General features: G+C 41.5%; 1 protein-coding gene across 4 annotated transcripts; it reads left to right on the forward strand.

Annotated features, from left to right (window-relative positions):
* Positions 1-128: 128 nt before the first annotated feature.
* Positions 129-12,209, forward strand: CBX3 (chromobox 3). 4 transcript variants are annotated; one of them, XM_080973861.1, is made up of 6 exons: positions 129-266; positions 1,942-1,992; positions 7,972-8,114; positions 9,514-9,679; positions 10,404-10,498; positions 11,614-12,209. In XM_080973861.1, the coding sequence occupies exons 2-6, from the start codon at positions 1,969-1,971 to the stop codon at positions 11,738-11,740; spliced, it is 555 nt and encodes a 184-aa protein (XP_080829987.1). In that variant the 5' UTR covers positions 129-266; positions 1,942-1,968; the 3' UTR covers positions 11,741-12,209. The 4 variants fall into 4 exon arrangements, with proteins under 4 accessions (XP_080829987.1, XP_080829989.1, XP_080829988.1 ...); XM_080973862.1 differs by lacking the exon at positions 129-266 and adding an exon at positions 347-489; XM_080973863.1 differs by lacking the exon at positions 1,942-1,992.
* The last annotated feature ends 5,864 nt before the right edge of the window (positions 12,210-18,073 follow it).

Below are 18,073 nucleotides of genomic sequence, written 5' to 3' on the forward strand. Positions count from 1 at the left end.
GGCGGGAACGAAAGAGGGCGGAGCCTCTGCCTCCTCGCGCAGCGGCGCTGAGGGGAAAAAACCCCCCTGCCCAGCCCCCCTCCGCGCTCCCGCCCTTGGCTGCGGCTCCCTCCCCGCCCCCCTCCTCTTCCCCTCCCTGCCCTTCCGCCTCGCGCGCGCACTCCCCGCCCCCTCAGATGTAGCTGCTGCCGTTGCCGCCGCCTCAGTGCGCGCCGGGAGCCAGGAGACTTCGCGGGAGCCGAGCGTCGCTGTGCCCACCATTGGAAGTCCGTATCTTTCGCTTTCTTCACCCCCCCGCCTCACTTTCCTATCTCCTCCCCCCCCTCTTCTAACGGCCGTTCGGAATAACAGGACGGCGAGGGGTGGGGGGGGGGAAACCAGGGCTCCGCTCTTCTTTCCCTCATTATTAGGATTATGTTTTATGTAACTCTGTGAGGGAGGCTCAGGCGTGGCCGCTTTCCCTTCCCCACCCCGCTCCTCCCGCCTCAGGTTTGGGCCGCCGCCGTTTCTTTCCGCGCCTTGTGGGGGCCTTAAAAAAACAACAACCCATAAGTGCTCCTACCAGCTAGGCCTTTCCCACCCCCAAACCCGCTTTGGGGGCTATTTGTTTGTAGATTGAGGTGGGGGGTGGGGAAGAGGACGATGACCACGCATCGCCGCCTCGGGCCTTCACTTCTGAAGTTTAAAAATCGCTTGCTCCCTAGTTGGTGTCTTAATGGGGATTGTAGCCGGGGGCTGTTTCTCACTCCGCTCCCGCTTTTTTTCCCCCCTCAAAAAAAGAAAAAGAATCAGCAAATGGTGATGGGAGGAGGAGGAGGCACAGGCCGCGAACAAAGCGGAGATCAGAAGCGTGGACTTCTATAGATCTATAGATATAGATGAAGGTTCAATGCCTTGGATGGGGGTGGCGTTGGGGTTGCAGAAAAAGCGTGGCGGTGTCTTTTCAAGCTCGTCGAAGAGAGAGGCGGCGACGGCGGCAGGAAGTCGTCCTGTACGACGCGGTGATATGGCGCTTTCCACCGCAGCCGATCCTGCATCTTTGCCTTCTCATGTTCTTGGTGATGGGAGAGGCCCGTTTGGGTCTGCTTTCCTTCCCCCTTGCGCGCTCACCTCGTGCTATTAAGACCTATTTTAGCTTTCATTTCTTTGCAACAGGCCTTTGTTGCTCTCGCGTCCCGGGTTTCTTTTCTTTCCTTTCTCCTAAATGGAAGCACGATTTGCCTGGCTTGAAATTGTCCTATGATATCTTATCTCCTGCAAGGTGGTGGTGGGAGGCGCTCAGGATTGCTGAGTGCAAGAGAGCTGCGGGGGAGGAGGGAGGGGGTTGGTCTCTCCCTTGCTTTGCTGAATCTCATGGCTGGGATGCTACTTTTATAGCTCTGCAGAGGAAACGCCATGAATCAGAACTGCAGAATTTGAGAAAGTATTTTGTATTTACTTGTCTAATGTTTTGGAATTGGCAAAATGTTTTATTGTACAGTTTATGTGTAAAGTTATGTGTCAAAAGGTGCAGTGGTCGCCTATATAGTAGATGTACTGCTGATTAATAGACTAATCCTGAATCTTCTTGAATGGTTGCATCTACCACTGATCTAAGTATATACAAATGGATTCAGGATTCTGTAATATACCTTACAGTTGAAGATTTTATTTCATTATAACTTGTTGTCTTAGAGATTTTCAAAATAACAATTTCCTTCAAACTTTTTTTTAGTGCTAACTCAGGTTGTGTGAGATTTCACTAGTGAAAAGGCATATAATGTATTGTAGGTAACTGTTATTCCAAATAATAACTAGCATAATTGAGGCTTAACTTCATACTCTAATAATGTACTTGAAATAGTTTTGTTCCCCATCACCTGGATAGAAGAAGGACCATACTTGTACTGAGATGCCTTTCTCTGAGTAATGCAACATTCCTTTTGTCATGCATTTTTCTAGTAAAAGCTCAGCAAGTCTGCAATAAAAATGGCCACCAATAAATCTACATTGGTAAGTTCATGACCACCTAAAATATGTAAGGATTTTACCACCATATTTCTTCAGATTTATTAAGTTGGCATCTCTGTGTAAAAAGATACATCCACATCTCCCCTCCCCAGCATTATTTTCCAAAAAACACCAGACAGTGAAAGTGGGTGATACCCAAATGACTTGGCTCAAGTAACATAAATCCGTTGATTTTAGTGCATCTTCTGAGTATGGCTGCATTGGATATCAACAAGTAAGGTTGCTGGAAACCACTCTGAGGTAAATTTTTATAGCAGTGTGTTTTGTTATTGAAGCCTGATACATGATTCAATTCCTCACCTCTGTTTTATAGAGGCAATAATGTACGTTTCGCTTGAGGAAATGGTATTGTGTGGGTGGTAGATTGCAATCTATTTAAGAGGGCATGTGGTGGCATATAGTGCCAGTTCCAGTTTATATTAACAATTATATTGTGGTAACAACATACCTAAGGGACGTGGGTGGTGCTGTGGTCTAAACCACTGAGCCTCTTGGGCTTGCCTTATCTTCACGGGTGGTAGGTATGTAAGCCATGGTTTGTTTGCATATGATCATTTAATATAACTGATCATGATTCCAGCACATACTAAAACACTTGACATAAGGTCAGAGTTGGAGGTCTTGGTTTAATTGAGGTTGTTTTCTAAACACTTGGATGCCTGGGACACAAGAGACCTGTTCAGGCATTAAAGCCTTTTGATGGTTGGAATCATGCAAAGGAGAGAGTGAGACACTTGCTGGCCCTGCTACCTACACTGGTGCGCAGCCTCCACACCTTGTGTAACGTGTAATGTGATTTAGAACCCTGCACACGAGCACAAGTACTGCAGACCTTTGTCCTCCAATGTGTGGAGGGCAGTGGGGACAGGGCAGAAGAGGCAGGTCCCTGGTGCCCCCTAATTTCCAGAGTTTTAATGCATCAATAAGGCTTAGTTATATTTTTTCCTTCTGAATTAACTGTCACCCTTCATTCTTACACTTAAAATGATAAATATATACGTGCTTCCTTGATCCACACCTTGAAAATTTGGCACATGTTTTTTGCAACTACAGTGGTACTTCTGGTTGTGAACGGGATCCGTTCTGGAGCCCCGTTCGGAACCTGCGCCTGTGCACGCACGGGTCGCGATTCGCCACTTCTGCGCATGCACGTGACGTCATTTTGCACGTCTGCACATGCGTGAGTGGCAAAATCCAGAAGTAACCCTTTCCGGTACTTCCGGGTCGCCGCGGGACACAACCTGAAAAAACGTAACAAGAGGTATGACTGTACAGGATGGTGGCCTGCCCCCTTGTTACCTGTGTTCACTCAGTCAAGGATGAAGCTGCGTTTCTAAGCAGTAGGAATATTTTTGGGAATTCCCATGCTTTAGTTAACTTTGTAGCATAATGCAGTACTATTCAAAGTGGTGGTCCTTGATCAGCTGCTGGTCCAAGGCAACTCCAGCATAGTCCAGGTTGGGATGCTTCAGGGACCAAGTAAGGTATTGGTCCCTGGCACATGGAATTGGGAAAGGTTGCCCATCCACCACATCAGATAGTTTGAGAAGCACTGACATAATGGACATCCTTCCTCACTCTTGCGAGCTTAACACAACTTGAGGGAAGATCCATGTGCTTCTCTAGCTCCTAGTTGAAGGTGAACATTAGAATGGCTATGGTCCTACAAGATGTAGCATGTGTCACCAACTGCACAAATTAGTCCCTTTTACCTCTGGAGTAAGAAGCTAGAATGATTTACATGGTAACAAATGTACACTGAGTTCCTTGGCTTCCTAGCACCCAAATGAATTCTTACTTTCCTCCCTTCCACGTTTGCAGCCAGAAGGGAAGGGAAGTCAGTGTCCCCAAGTAGCACTGTGTGTCTGAAGCACTTTCGGGTATCTTGTCCCCATCGCTTTTTGGAGCTGGGGAAGCAGCACTAGGGATAATTTCTGGCCTCAAGCAGAAATACAGGGCAACGTGAGGTACCAACAGCTCAGTTCTGTGCAGATCTACTCTGTGGTAAGTCCCATGGATTTAGATGAGGCACTGCTAGATAACTGAGGCCAGGCCAGCCAACACTTAGGGACTTGTGATCATGCAGTCTGAAGCGTCATTCTTTTTTCCCTGGGATAATGTTTTGCTGCACATATATTACTAAAGAGAGGAGAGAATCAGTGCTGCCTTTGCCCCTCATTCCACCAAGTATGGAACAAGGATGCAGCCAACATAGGAGCTTCATTTTTCAAGGCACACTTCAGCCTCTTTCCTGGAGCAGTATTGGCCCTTGGCATGCAATTTAGAAGGTGCTGAACTAGGAGTATTATCAAATAGTTCATGAGAGAGGAAAGTGATCTCTTAAGACAGGTGGCAATGGGAATTCAATAGTAAAAATTAGTTGTGTCTGTAAGATTCAATAAGTAAATTTAGAGATGTAGCGTTTCTAGAAATTTGAAGTTATGGAGAAAAAATACTCATTTTGGGGGGGGGGTGGAATTCAGTGGGGACGGGTTAAATATGGACACAATACTGGCTTTGCTGTCAAACCTAAGCTTATTTTACTGTTTTAAGAACATAAAATTCATCATTGATCTATCAGTTGTCCTATTTAGTGTATTTATTAAATTACATATCAATCCAAGGGATGTTTACGCAGAAAACACACCCATTTGGTTTTACTCCCAGGTGAGGAGACAGGAAATGGAAGAGTCAAGTTCTGGCGCTATTTATTTTGTTATTGCTCTTCACATTTCAGAGTTTAAAAAAAACCAACAGTTTCAAACAGGCTGTGAAGGTTGTAAATTAACAGAAATTTCTTTCTGTGCCTCTGCATGATACTCCCATCATTCCCGATAGCAGTATTCCAAACAGAAAGAAAATTCTGGGATTTTCACAGAACAATGCTTTTGGGGAACCTAGAAATTTGCAAGTGTTTACAACTCCTAAATGAGTGCTTAACTCCTAACAATGCATACTATTGCCCAGTAAGCACTGGGTCTTGTATGCTTTTTCTGGCTCATCATGCTGCTTCCTGCTCACACATAGGATTGCATCTCTAAAAGTATTGGTGCATTTAACTAATTTCAAAGAGTAGATGATAGAGTTTTTTCAGTGTTCCCCCAAAATTTTCCTTTGGGAGGGGAGAAGGAGGAGACAGATAATGTCCCCATTCAATAATTCTCAGCTTTTTTCCATTTGGTTTCACATATCTATCTACAGTATAGGTCTTACGTAATATATTATTACATTGTACAATGGTATGCCATTATTAGTATGCATAAATTTTAATTATGCATCAGTTGCTTAAAAATACGCTGGGAATATTTTAAAAAAATAAATCTAGATCAACAGTTGAGCTTTTAACTGAGGGTGCAATTTGAAAATTGTGAACTCATTGTATCAGTGCATGGTTTCTAAGGAAGGGATAACATGAATTGCAAATCCCTCCACTCCGCCAAGAGCTTAAAATACTGTAGGTCTGTTTGACAGATTGGTGTATGCCCCCTCCTCACATGCAAGATTGGACATGAATGATCAGCTGTATAAAGCTACATAAAGCTGAATTTCAAATGGTGGGTGGAAAATACTCACTTGGATGTGGGGAGTGTCAATGCAGAGACTTAATTAGTAATATGGCATGCATATATTCGTTAACTTTTGATTTCTTTTGTACTTTATTCCAAATGTTTTCTGGGATATGACAATACAACTGCACAAGTAGGTTGCTAGTTTTGTATTATCTCTGAAATTCCCATAGTTGGAGAGAAAATAATCCCCACACACTGGCAGTCTTAACTGCTGTAAACTGTCTCCACATATTCGCATTCCCTTGGTAATCTTGGTAGCACTTGGAGGGCAAGAGACATTAACATTGGCTGTTTGGGCATATTATGTGCGGGCATATTATGTGCAATGTTCTTGTACGTATGTATTTTTTCATTTCTGCCATACCTATTTTGAATAGGTGATTTCCTATATCATACCTCTGTCAAGCTGTTTTTGCCATCTGGCACTCAAGAAAAGCAAGTATATTATTATGGAGCTGACAGAACTTGGGATTTCTGAATCATGGCCATTTCTTCCTTCAATCTAGTTTTCTCCAAGGGATTGTTTGGTGATCAATATACAACATGATTTCCTCATGTTTGCTATTTTGAACGCCTAAGGACAGTGTTAGAAACGGAGATATGAGAGCTAGGAGCTAAAGGGCACCTTAAACCTAAGTTATTGGCACAACAACAGAATATCTCGGTGTGCGTTTTATAACAAGAATACAAAGCTGAAAGTGAATGAACTGCAGCTAAAATATTACGTTCATTTTTCACATGGTCTAGACCAGGGACGTCCAACTCCCAAGAGACTGTGATCTACTCTGGGGGGGGGGGCTGACAGTGATCTAACCATTTTAGGGGGGCAGGAGTGGGTCAGACTTCTGAGTGCAAAATTAAAATAAATTGCTCACCAATAACAGCTGCTAAGAGACGAATGCAGTGCTACAGCAGACAACTAAACGCGATGCAGAGAAAGACCATGAGGGAGGGGGCGGAAACATAATTCTAAACAACGCGAGCAATAGGGATCCCGCGATTGATCGACAACAATCATTCGGGGAATCGATCTGTCGATCACGGTCGACCAGTTGGACACCCCTGATCTAGTCCTTCCCCTGCCCACCCCTAATATACTTGAGAGGGTCTCTTCTCCAATCTTCAGAGAGTAGTTGGAAGTGGAAAGGCAGAAAAAGGTCCTTCTTTCCTTCTACTTTGTAGTTTTAATGTGAAGTCTTAGGTGCAGTGCTGTGCCCAGAGCTCAGAAACTGCTTGCACTAATGAAATTACCTGTCACAAAATGCGCCTGAACCATGGGAGTTTCGGACACTGCCTAAGGAGTGCTTCCAAAACTCTGTCTGCTATTCTGCACTTGACTCTTGAACTGCAGCAGTTTTAGCATGACACTAATATACTGGTTTCAAGCCAATGCGTAGGGAAAATTTGGGAAAATAATAATCCTTTTACACTAAATTGTGCATTACTGAAGTTGGAATGCTTTGAGGATGATGTGGATGTAGTACTTTGTTATCTGAATGTTCGGCTGTTAAGTGGAGCTTAAATTAAAGTGATTTTCAGTCTTATTTAAAGTGTGCTGTGCTTGATTTATAAAGTTCCAGCAATGCAATAGGCATTTGTATTAGTGAACAGTAAACACAAAGTTTCAACCTAGCTTTATCAAGAGCAACTCTGAAACTTTTGCACAAGTATGTTTTTGCACATGTATGTTCTGCTGTCTATAATGAAAGTCAAAATCATGCATGGATGTAATTGTTAAATAAATGTTTCAGATTTAGCATCTGAAAAATGCTCAAGCTGCTATTAACTGTTGTTGTTGAATTGCTATTAACAAGGCATATATAACTCACTGGTCTTCAACTAATGGCTTAGGACCCACTACTGGGTTGCTAACTGATCGAAGGTGGCTTGCAGCAGCTGCACTACCACAATATAAAGTGAAAATTTTGCCATTTGTAGTAAAATTTAAGAAATGGGTTCCCAAATGCATGTTTCAGTTGAAGGTAGGCCCCAGGTCTGAAAAAGTTGAAGACTATTAATCTAACATGTATGCAAGTAATTTAAAAAGCTAAAGAAGCTCATCCTTCTATCTTCTGTGTGCCTTCCCAAAATTCATTTTTAAAGCTTACTTTTTATACAATATATTTTAATACCCATCTGTACAAAGCGAATGGCAATAAGCTATTTGGAACAAAATAGCAAACAATTATTTCAAACAAAAGGATTTAGAATTCATTGCAAAAGAGATTTGGAATTAACTTCATTGACCCAGAAGGGTTCTTTTTACAATAATTTGTTCTCTCACTGAGCAAAATACGAAATTTTCCATGAGAATCGATAAGTCCTGTAGACCTAGAATCGAATAGTAGTATAACTGTTAAAATACATCTTTTCAAATGATTTTGTTTTGTAGCATAAAATGGGGAAAAAGCAGAATGGCAAAGGCAAAAAAGTTGAAGAAACAGAACCTGAAGAATTCGTTGTGGAGAAAGTCCTGGACAGGCGTGTAGTTAATGGCAAGGTTGAGTACTTCTTGAAATGGAAAGGATTTACTGAGTAAGGAGCTTCATCCAGAACTACTATTTTCAGTGCTTGGTTGGTTGGGGGTGTAGGCCACAATTCCATGTGTAGAGGTGAAAACATTTTGAAAGACTCACATAGCCAAAAAGAATCACTTTTCCCTGTAAAACTCTGACTGGCCTGTTTAGAAATGATTTAAATTAATAATAGCTGTGTGGTGGGCTGCAGTAAAAAAATAAAAGCAGCTCTGGCTGTGTGGACGCCTCTTCAGCCCATGCTACCAATGGCAAAACCTCCCTTCACTATTGGCAGTATGTGTTCTTTGACACCCGACTGTAACTACATTGGTACCTCGGGTTACAGACTCCACTAACCCAGAAATAGTACCTCGGGTTAAGAACTTTGCTTCAGGATGAGAACAGAAATTGCACAGCGGCAGTGGGAGGTAAAGTGGTACCTCAGGTTAAGAACAGTTTCAGGTTAAGAGTGGACCTCCAGAACGAATTAAGTTCTTAACTAGAGGTACCATTGTAATCCAAAAGCTGCTGATTGAACTAGAAATTAAAACTGAATATAGTCAAGAACCATGCTGCCATCTTTGTTAACACACATTAGTCACTTTAGAAAAGGTTACAAATCTTAACTACAAAAATGATCTGCTTTTTTCTTCTCAGTCAATTCTATACATCTTGCTGAAAATGTTTCTTAGTGTTCTGATCCTTGTTGCGTGCAAGACCTCTTCTCTCACCCCATCTAGTTTGCAAGGTTTTATAAAGTGTAACATAGTCTCTCCCAGTTATGCATAATTAACAAGCATATGTTTTTCTAGAACCTTGCTTTGTTATTGAGCTAAACATGCTACTTCTTTACTATAAAAAGCAATATAGCAGCATAGACCAAAGTAAGCATTCCAAGGTTTTTAAAAAGAAAAATCCAGTTTACCAGGAACAGAAGAATATTGATTCATTTCTCTCTGGCACTTGTGAAAGACTAGAAACTCAACCTAAGTCTAGAAACATCCAAAAAATTCTTTGTCCTTGTGTGCAATTCTGAATGTTTGCAAACTGAACATTACTATAGGGCTCAATTGACCTATATAGCATTGCTTATGTTACTATTTGTGGACTCTGAAATAATAATTCAGCTCATTTAACAAACCTTACTGTCTACACCTGGGTAACCCATGACCATTTTTCGATAATCTTAAGTCTAAATGATTGTACACAAGTAGGTTGGAAATATTTTTACAGAATCTGTTGTGACCCAAGTTGGCCCACATAAAATTAAATTGCAGAGAAATATGACTTCAGTGTCTTTAATAACTGAGCACAATTTAGCATTTTGTTAGGGTGGGTGGTTTGACTTTATAGAGTTTGGCCATCTGATCCAGATTTCTAATTACTTCCATTCCTTTTTTTCGTGAATTTTGTTTTAGTGCCGATAACACATGGGAACCAGAAGAAAACTTGGATTGTCCAGAGTTAATAGAAGCTTTTCTGAGTTCCCAGAAAGCTGGTAAAGAAAAAACAGAGGGCGCCAAAAGAAAATCTCTTTCTGATAGTGAGTCTGATGACAGCAAATCAAAGAAAAAAAGAGAGTCTGTAAGTTGGTTTGGTGTTTGGATTTCTCCTAAAATACATTGATGAGGTGTAGTGGTTAGTGTGTTGGACTAGGGTCAGGAACACCCAGGTTCAAATGCTTGTTCAGCCATGCTACTCATCCCAACCTATTTCATGGAGTTGGGAAGATACCCTGCAGGTGTGGGAGGAGCAGGTGTGCTAGGCATGGTGGTGACCTGGTGGATGGGCTACAACTTCCATCATCCTGTCCAATGGTCATGATTGCAGTACTGAGGAGTTTTGAGCCCGACAAAATCTGGAAGGCTATAGGCTCCCTATTCCTGATGTAACATATCCTTAGTTCCGTGAACAAAGGTTGGTATAATATAGTGGTTAGCCATGCAGCTTTTAACATGTGATGAATACAAACTTAAGTATCTCCTAAGAGCTGTTATAGCCCAGTTTTGCAAGCTGCTTGTACTAGGTTACATCTTGGTAGCCTCTTTAACATTCAGTCTGAAAAGTTTCTAAAAATGTCTTCTGATCTGCAGAAAGTTAATTCTTTAGTACTGTGAAGTTATCAGTATGTTCATGGAAAGTGAAATGAAACAATTGATGGGTAAAAGAACTGTGAAAGCTTGGTGTAATTTATTATTATTTTTTGCTGACATTCTGGAAGACCTTTGAGGGGGTTTGTGTGTTCTATGGCAGCTTTTCTACAATAGTTGGAACGTATTTAAATGTTACTCCATATTTAATCAAACAGGTTGATAAACCCAGGGGATTTGCAAGAGGTCTTGATCCTGAGCGAATAATTGGAGCCACAGACAGTAGTGGGGAACTTATGTTTCTTATGAAATGGTAAGTGGTAGAATGGAAATTTCAGCAGCAGTGCAAAGTGTGTCTTAGACTGACCTTGATACAGAATATAATTTTCCTGTTATAAACTGACTGATAGGATGGAAAGACTATTGGTGGTTGGGTTGGTCCTCCCTCTGAGCATTGGTAATTTTGGTCCTTTACTACTTAAGGAGTTTAGAAAACTTAAGGGCACTCTTGTTGCTGTTTAGTACCAAACTAGTACTAGGTTTTAAACTGAAGAGAGCCCTAGCCTATTTTGTTACCACCTCTATCAAACTTAAACCACTATTGCTGGTATTTAGTTTTTACTGTACTTTTATGTATAATTATTTAAATTGTTACAGTGTAAGACTGAATTTCTACTCCAAAGACCATAGCTACACACTTGCAGCTCAGTTTTATTCATGTGTTCTTGAAACAAAGGCCTAGTTACTCCTGCAGCATTAGTAGCTACATTCAGAAATCTCCCCCAACAGTTACTATTGACTACTTTACCTCTCAGTTTCAATTGACTGCTTTACTGGTGGTATAAAAACCCAGTGAACAGCAACTTAGGTTTTGTTACAAAAGGGAAGAGATACCTAGTATGCCCCCCCCCTCCTTTGAAGAGCGGCTACTACCCAAGATTCTCAGTTAAGCAAACTTTGAATAATTAGAGCAGGAATTCTTAATTCCTTTGACCCTTTTAATGATAAGTCTATAACAGGGGTCAGCAGCCTTTTTCAGCTGTGGGCCGGTCCACTGTCCCTAAGACCATGTGGTGGGCCGGACTATATTTTTTGGGGGGGGGGTGAATGAATGCCTATGCCCCACAAATAACCCAGAGATGCATTTTAAATAAAAGGACACATTCTACTCATGTAAAAACATGTTGATTCCCGGACTGTCCGTGGGCCGGGTTGAGAAGGCGATTGGGCCGCATAGACCCCTGGTCTATGATAATCATGTGCATGCTTGCCTGGGAATAAAGGTCTGCTGCATTAAATCAGACAAACTTTTGCATAAATATATCTAGGATTGGGTTGTGTGCATAACTACTACTGAAAAGGTCGAGTAGCGGTACTTCAGACTGCAGGCTCACGAAATCCTGAATGCATGTTCTTTTCTTAAAACAGGAAAGATTCTGATGAAGCAGACCTGGTGCTCGCCAAAGAAGCAAATGTTAAATGCCCTCAGATTGTAATTGCTTTTTATGAAGAACGACTAACCTGGCACTCATGCCCAGAGGATGAAGCGCAATAATTGTTTGGGTTATCCCCCTCCCCCCCTTTTTTTATATATGTATGATTATAACTTACCAGAAATGTTGAAAGCTACGTTTTAATGAGACAAGTTTGATTATTTTTGAAGTAATGTGTTTTGCATAAACAGAAAGAAAAAAAAGAGTTTGTGCTGTTTGCTTTGTTTTATTACAGGAGAGCATTTGGTACTGCTTTCTTCATTTTAGGCAAAGTGTTTTCTAAAACTTGATAGTTAATAGTGAACCCTAATGGCAGATTGATCAAATTCACAAGTGTTTTTGTAGTTCTATACGACTGTTGTGCATGCATCTTTCCCCCAGTTTAGTCCTTTCAAGTCTTTAGTATTTGTGGCTACTTGGTTCTAAAGGGACCAGGTAAAAACTTTTTAGTAAGTGGAAGGTGCAGGCTGTATATTATTTACTTTATTGTAAATACTGGTGAACACTTATCAATAAAATAGTTTTATATTATTGTTCCTTGTTTTCCAAACAGTGATAAGCTTAAGACTCTTAAGAAAAATAGCATCCTCCAATAAAAGCACTGGCACAACGTTCACCAAACAGAATTACTGCAATGAGATTTTGCATGGCCCCTACAGTTTGGCCCACAACTTTCCTTGGCTTGTGTCTTAGAATAAACTAACTTTTGTTTCAGGTGGCCATACAAATCTCCAGTAGCATGCTTTTAAGTTTGACCCAACTGGATCATGAGCAATATTACATTTCTCAGTTTCTAGAAGGTCAGTGTCCAGACTTGGTTGCCATTTCTCCAGTCAAAGCAATTTGGTTTCTAAGGTGTATACACCGGATTGAGATGAGTTTGGCATAAGTGTGTGAGAGGATACAAAGCCATGTTTTTACCTAGGGCCATACTACAGACTGCTCTGGCATGATGTGTGCAACACAACAGCATAGCTCAGCTAGTTAGAGCATGGTGCTGATAACACCAAGGTTGCAGGTTTGATCCCCGTACCTGCATTGCATGGGGTTGGACTAGATGACCCTCAGGGCCCCTTCCAACTCCGTGATTCTATGCAATATGGGCTAGTTCCTAAAAACATACAAATTGTTGATTTTGTGCAGTGACTTCATGAGAAACAACCCAGCATGTATAATAGTGCTGTGAAAATGACTTTTTTCTAAAGTGAGCTAAACTCACTGTCTCTCGCTGCTTTAACTGCAGGTGGAGCAAATTTCTGGATACTCTTTTGCCTTGCATTACAGAAGAAGTGTATACCTACGTTCACATATGGCCTTTACACAGTACAGTCACACCTTGGAATTCGAACAGCTTTGTTGCTGAACGTTTTGGCTCCCGGATTATTGAAAACCGGAAATGGTTGCTCCGGTGTTCAAACGTTCTTTTGGAAGCTGAACGTCCAGTGGGGCTTCCGCGGTGATTGGCTGCAGGAGCTTCTTGTGGCCAATCGGAAGCCACGCCTTGGTTCCCAAATGTTTTGGAAGTCAAACAGATTTCTGGAACGGATTCTGTTCAACTTCCAAGGTACGTCTGTATATGTGAATAGCAATTTTGAATAGTTCCCTCCTTTACACGCACATGGAAATACTAGCAATGTGTATACACACATACACATGTGTATAAATATATAATTTGGCCATTCAAGCCACTGATACAGTAGCTTTATGCTTTCTAATTCATTGAATTGTAATCACAGCAAAGGGGCTACACACTGGCTGAATCATTATATCCCCTGCCAGTCTGTCTTGTCCATATGATGGTATTCTTCCAATATTATAATTACAATGGTGTGAAGAAGAGAGCTGGATTGCACTCATGCAGGTAGAACTATCTATTGAAACTTTGACATAGGCCACAGCAGAGGAAAATGTCTGAAGAGGGGAACCTGTATACATGTGGATTTCTAGTATAATTTTGAACCCTGTGTTCTTACGGTTCTTAATCATACTGACCTCTCTTCAGACCCCACCAGTGTGGAATATGGCAGAGATGTGATGAGGCATCACCATTGCAGTCCTTTTCTTTACATGATTATAATTGTATTATGGGATGAATGCAACTAATAAAACTATTATTTTTTAAGTAATAAAATATTTTTTTTAAAATGGGGATAATCACCATCATAAGCTGTTATGTATTCCTCTTCTGCAGGTGATTATTCATCACAAGCTGTCTTTACTGAGCAGGTTCCCCAATGCACTGGTGTTACAGGAGTTGTACTGGTCCTATTTTTAAAATGGCATTCCATAAAATGCAGCAAAACCATTAGCCATAGAAATTGGGTTTCAACTATTTTTAGGATTGGTAGGTAAATGGCAGTTTTTGAAATAAAACTTGTTCCAGTCTCAATCTTGATAATATTCAATCAACATGATCATTTGAGAAAACAACTTTATTTTCTTTTTTAATAATACTGTAGCATATTAGGACCAAAATGCATACTAGGATGTCAGGGATTTACCTGCTAGTATGCACAGAATTTTCTTGGTAAGGATAGAACAAGCAACAAATAAATTCATGTAAAAAAATAATAATATCACTACTGCTGAAATGAGAGTGTTTAAATTTCAAGATGCCAACTTTACAATAGCAACTAAATTTAAAACGAGCTGTGCACAGGGCAGTGAAAAGTTTTTGAGATACCTGGACTGCCATTAAATTCCAGCTTCCTAGTAGACATTTTCATCTGCATTGCTACAGCCAGAAAAGGAAAGGATGCACCCAGTTCCTTATCTTTAGAAAAACTTTCTATTAATTCAATGTGTTACTGCTTGATGGGAAGATTACTGTAACTGGAGATGTAGTAAACTTAACAGTCTGAAGCCCCTTGGAATACAAGGTGGTAAATGTGAGCTTTTTTTTTAACTGACTTAAGTATTATTGTGCTTTCCCTTGTCGGGTCAGTACATGAGCTGGTTTTAACAAGAATTCTCAAAACTGGTCAAAGTGAGCTACAATACAGCAAGTATCTCCGAAGTGATTAAATGGCTAGAATGGAACATTTCATTTATGAGACAATTGAGTCTTCTAAATATGGTATTGGAAAAAATAAGGTTTTCATATGTGGAATTGACTCCCTACATTTCAATAAAACATTTCCTTGCTCCTGTTGTTGCTCCCATCCTTATTTTTCCCTGTCTTTTGGTGCTGCCCAACAGTGTTTGTGTTGCAGATATATCTGCTTTGGGACCCAAACCTTAAAAGTGTATGTATGAATGAACTGGTTTTACAAGTGAGCAGGTGAAAGTTGTGTGTGAGTAACCTGCTTGCTGTGTGCACAAAGATTAATTCCACCCATCTTGGGACAGGATACCTTCCTAAAACGCCATCTCCCATATTTTAGTGTCATGCAAAAGTCCTGTTTCACTTCAGCAGCTGCAGTTTCAAACCTGGCTAGTTGGGGGGGGGGGTGGACGGACAGGGAAGGCTTCACATTTCTAGATGGCAGGGTGCATGAATAAAAATCACATTCTTTTTGTGAACATGGAAAGGAAAAGCAATCTTGGCCACGGCATCTGTATAGTTTTCAATCTCTGGATGAGAATTCATTTTTTGCTGAAAGTTACGCAGGTGAGTGGTTATAGCAGAGAGAGGCTTGGGCCATATTGGTAAAGACTTAATTCTGCAACACCAGATAATTTACAGTTCTTCCCCTCCAGCCTTTGAATTAAATGGTAATTGCTACACAGTTGCTGCTTTCTGCACATGCAGACAAGCTCTTGTTTGTGCATGTTACTCTGCTAAGTGCATTTGATCATGCAGGGTTGGGGAACTTTATGGTGATTTATCAAATAGTACCTTGTAGGATACGAACAGGCAACCAACAAGAATGTGGTTTGCAGAATAAGATCCAAGAACATAGCCTTATTTGTTAAATTACATTACCAATATTTTATTATATATATATATATATATACTATATATATATATATACTATATATATATATATATATATATATATATATATATATATATATATGGTTTAAACCAGGGTTTCCCAAACTTGGGTCTCCAGTTATTGGACTACAGTTCCCATCATCCCTGACCACTGGTCCTGATAGCTAGGAGTGATGGGAGTTGTAGTCCAAAAACAGCTGGAGACCCAAGTTTGGGAAACCCTGGTTTAAACCAAAATATTTAATGGCATCTGAATCCCTGCCCCCTCCTTGTTAAGATGGTTCATTTTTGTTCAGCTTTGTTCTTTGTAAAGCAAGGATCTGCCCATGGCACTGCATTATTCATCATGCAAAATAAATGGAAGCTCTTAATAGCCCTTTGTGTTATTGCACCTTCATTCCAGATGCCCAAATCCTTTAAAATGTTGCACACTTCAGATTTGGGAGCGGGGAGCGGTATTTGTGTGACGTTATTGATAATCTCCCATCCTGACATCGGGATGTCAAGGGCTGATTTTATAATGACTGAGATAAGCAGAAGGCAAACCAGCGTAATCTTCATTTCTGACCGCACCCCCCGCAGTCCTGGAAAGACTGCATGCTGTAAAAGATGCATTGTTATATTTTTATGGAGAGAAGATCGGTTGATCTGACAAGTTCAAGGACCAACGATCATATTTCCAGCAGCTCTCCCCACCCCCCTACCCGCTCCCATTGCTCTTTGCAGACCGGCATTTCCGCATGCGCGATCTGCTCTTACCTCTCCTTCCTCTGCGGCTGCTCCATCGCAAGCCCGACCAATAAGAGATCGCCTGCGATGACAGGAAGTAGGTCCCTTCCAGCTCCCGATTCTCTTCCTAGATCTGATCCCGGAGCCTGAATTCACATGCAACCCGGTCCCATGCGCGTTTGCTCAGCGGTGAAAGACACCGAGGTCTGTGGCGCCTGCTCCCAAGTAAATATACATAGGGGAGCAAGAAGAAGCCTAGCTGGCTGGATTTTTATTTTTTTTTAGTGTTGCACCAAGCGAAGGCAGAACGGGACTCAGGGGACGGCAGTTTAATCTTGGCAAACCATTGACTCGAAATAATGACTTTTTATCTATTTTTGCTCATGCTGCAGAAACATCAGCAAGAAAATACGGTACTAACGCATTGGGAAGCCACGCCCACCCGGTCCGGAAAGGGTTAAGATGGGCTGTGTGACATTTGCCTATTCCTCAGTTGGTTAAGCTTGTAAAAAACAAAAGTCGCTCCATGTCAAAAACAAGGATTCAGAAGAGTTGCATGCGCTCCGCTATGAATATGTGTCTCATCCCAACTCTGCTTAAAAACCTCAAATGAAGGAGAGTCCACAACGTCCCAAAGAAGTCCATTTGGAACAGCTCTTACTATCAGAAAATTCTTCCTTATGTTTAATAATAATAATAATTTTTTATTTATACCCCGCCCTCCCCAGCCTGAGATGGGTTCAGGGCGGCTAACACCAATAAAATTACAGTAAAACATAATTGGGGGGAAACAAACAAAAAACAAACAAAAAAACTATTTATACGGGTTAAAATACAATTTAAAATGCAGCCTCATTTTAATAGTAGCCCAAAAATCAAAACCTTAAGGAGAGGGAAACATAAGGGTCAGACTGAGTCCAAACCAAAGGCCAGGAGGAACAGCTCTGTCTTGCAGGCCCTGCGGAAAGATGTCAAGTTCCGCAAGGCCCTAGTCTCTTGTGACAGAGCGTTCCACCTAGTTGGGGCCAGTACCGAAAAGGCCCTGGCCCTAGTTGAGACCAATCTAACCACCTTGCTGCTTGGGACCTCCAAAGTGTTGTTATTTGTGGACCGCGGGCCATACCAGGAGAGGTGGTCCCATAGGTATGAGGGTCCTAGGCTGCATAGGGCTTTAAAGGTCAAAACCAGCACCTTAAACTTGACCCTGTACTCCACCTGGAGCCAGTGCAGCTGGCAAATCACTGGATGAATGTAATCCCGCGGCAAGGACCCCGTAAGGAGCCTCGCTGTGGCATTCTGCACCCGCTAGAGTTTCTGGGTCAGCTTTAGTGGGAAACTCCTTTCTTTTAACTTGAAGTATTGGTTTGTGTCCAGTGAGAGTGTGCTATGTGTGTGACAGAGAGTGTCTGTGCTGTTGCCACCTTGTATATTGGCGTAGTTTTGTATATTTTCCCTCGTACTGGGGGGACAGCAATGAGAGCCCTCTCCCTGATAGAGTATCATGATATGTCCCTCTGCCTGCTCTTTGTGTCATGCCGCACCCCCACACCCCCAGCAGCCATTTTCTGACTGTCGCCCATAGTACTTTCTCGAAATTGAAAATATGCCCGCTGGTCCTAAAAAAGGTTGGTGACCCATTTGTTGAATCAACGTTTGTGCTTTCAGAGTCTGTAAGCTTGGAGTTTACAGAGAATTATTTACAGTGCAGCAAGGGAAAGGCCGGCTAAGA

The sequence above is a fragment of the Podarcis pityusensis genome, assembly GCF_964106645.2.
Source record: "Podarcis pityusensis genome assembly, chromosome: 12".
Taxonomy (NCBI): Eukaryota; Metazoa; Chordata; class Lepidosauria; order Squamata; family Lacertidae; genus Podarcis; species Podarcis pityusensis.

Excerpts from the sequence above, each read along its gene's own strand:
- CBX3 (XM_080973861.1), top strand. The coding sequence starts at position 1,969 with ATGGCCACCAATAAATCTACATTG. Across the intron at positions 1,993-7,971 it reads CCACCAATAAATCTACATTG|CATAAAATGGGGAAAAAGCA; the intron begins GTAAGTTCATGA and ends TTTGTTTTGTAG. Across the intron at positions 8,115-9,513 it reads AAATGGAAAGGATTTACTGA|TGCCGATAACACATGGGAAC; the intron begins GTAAGGAGCTTC and ends ATTTTGTTTTAG.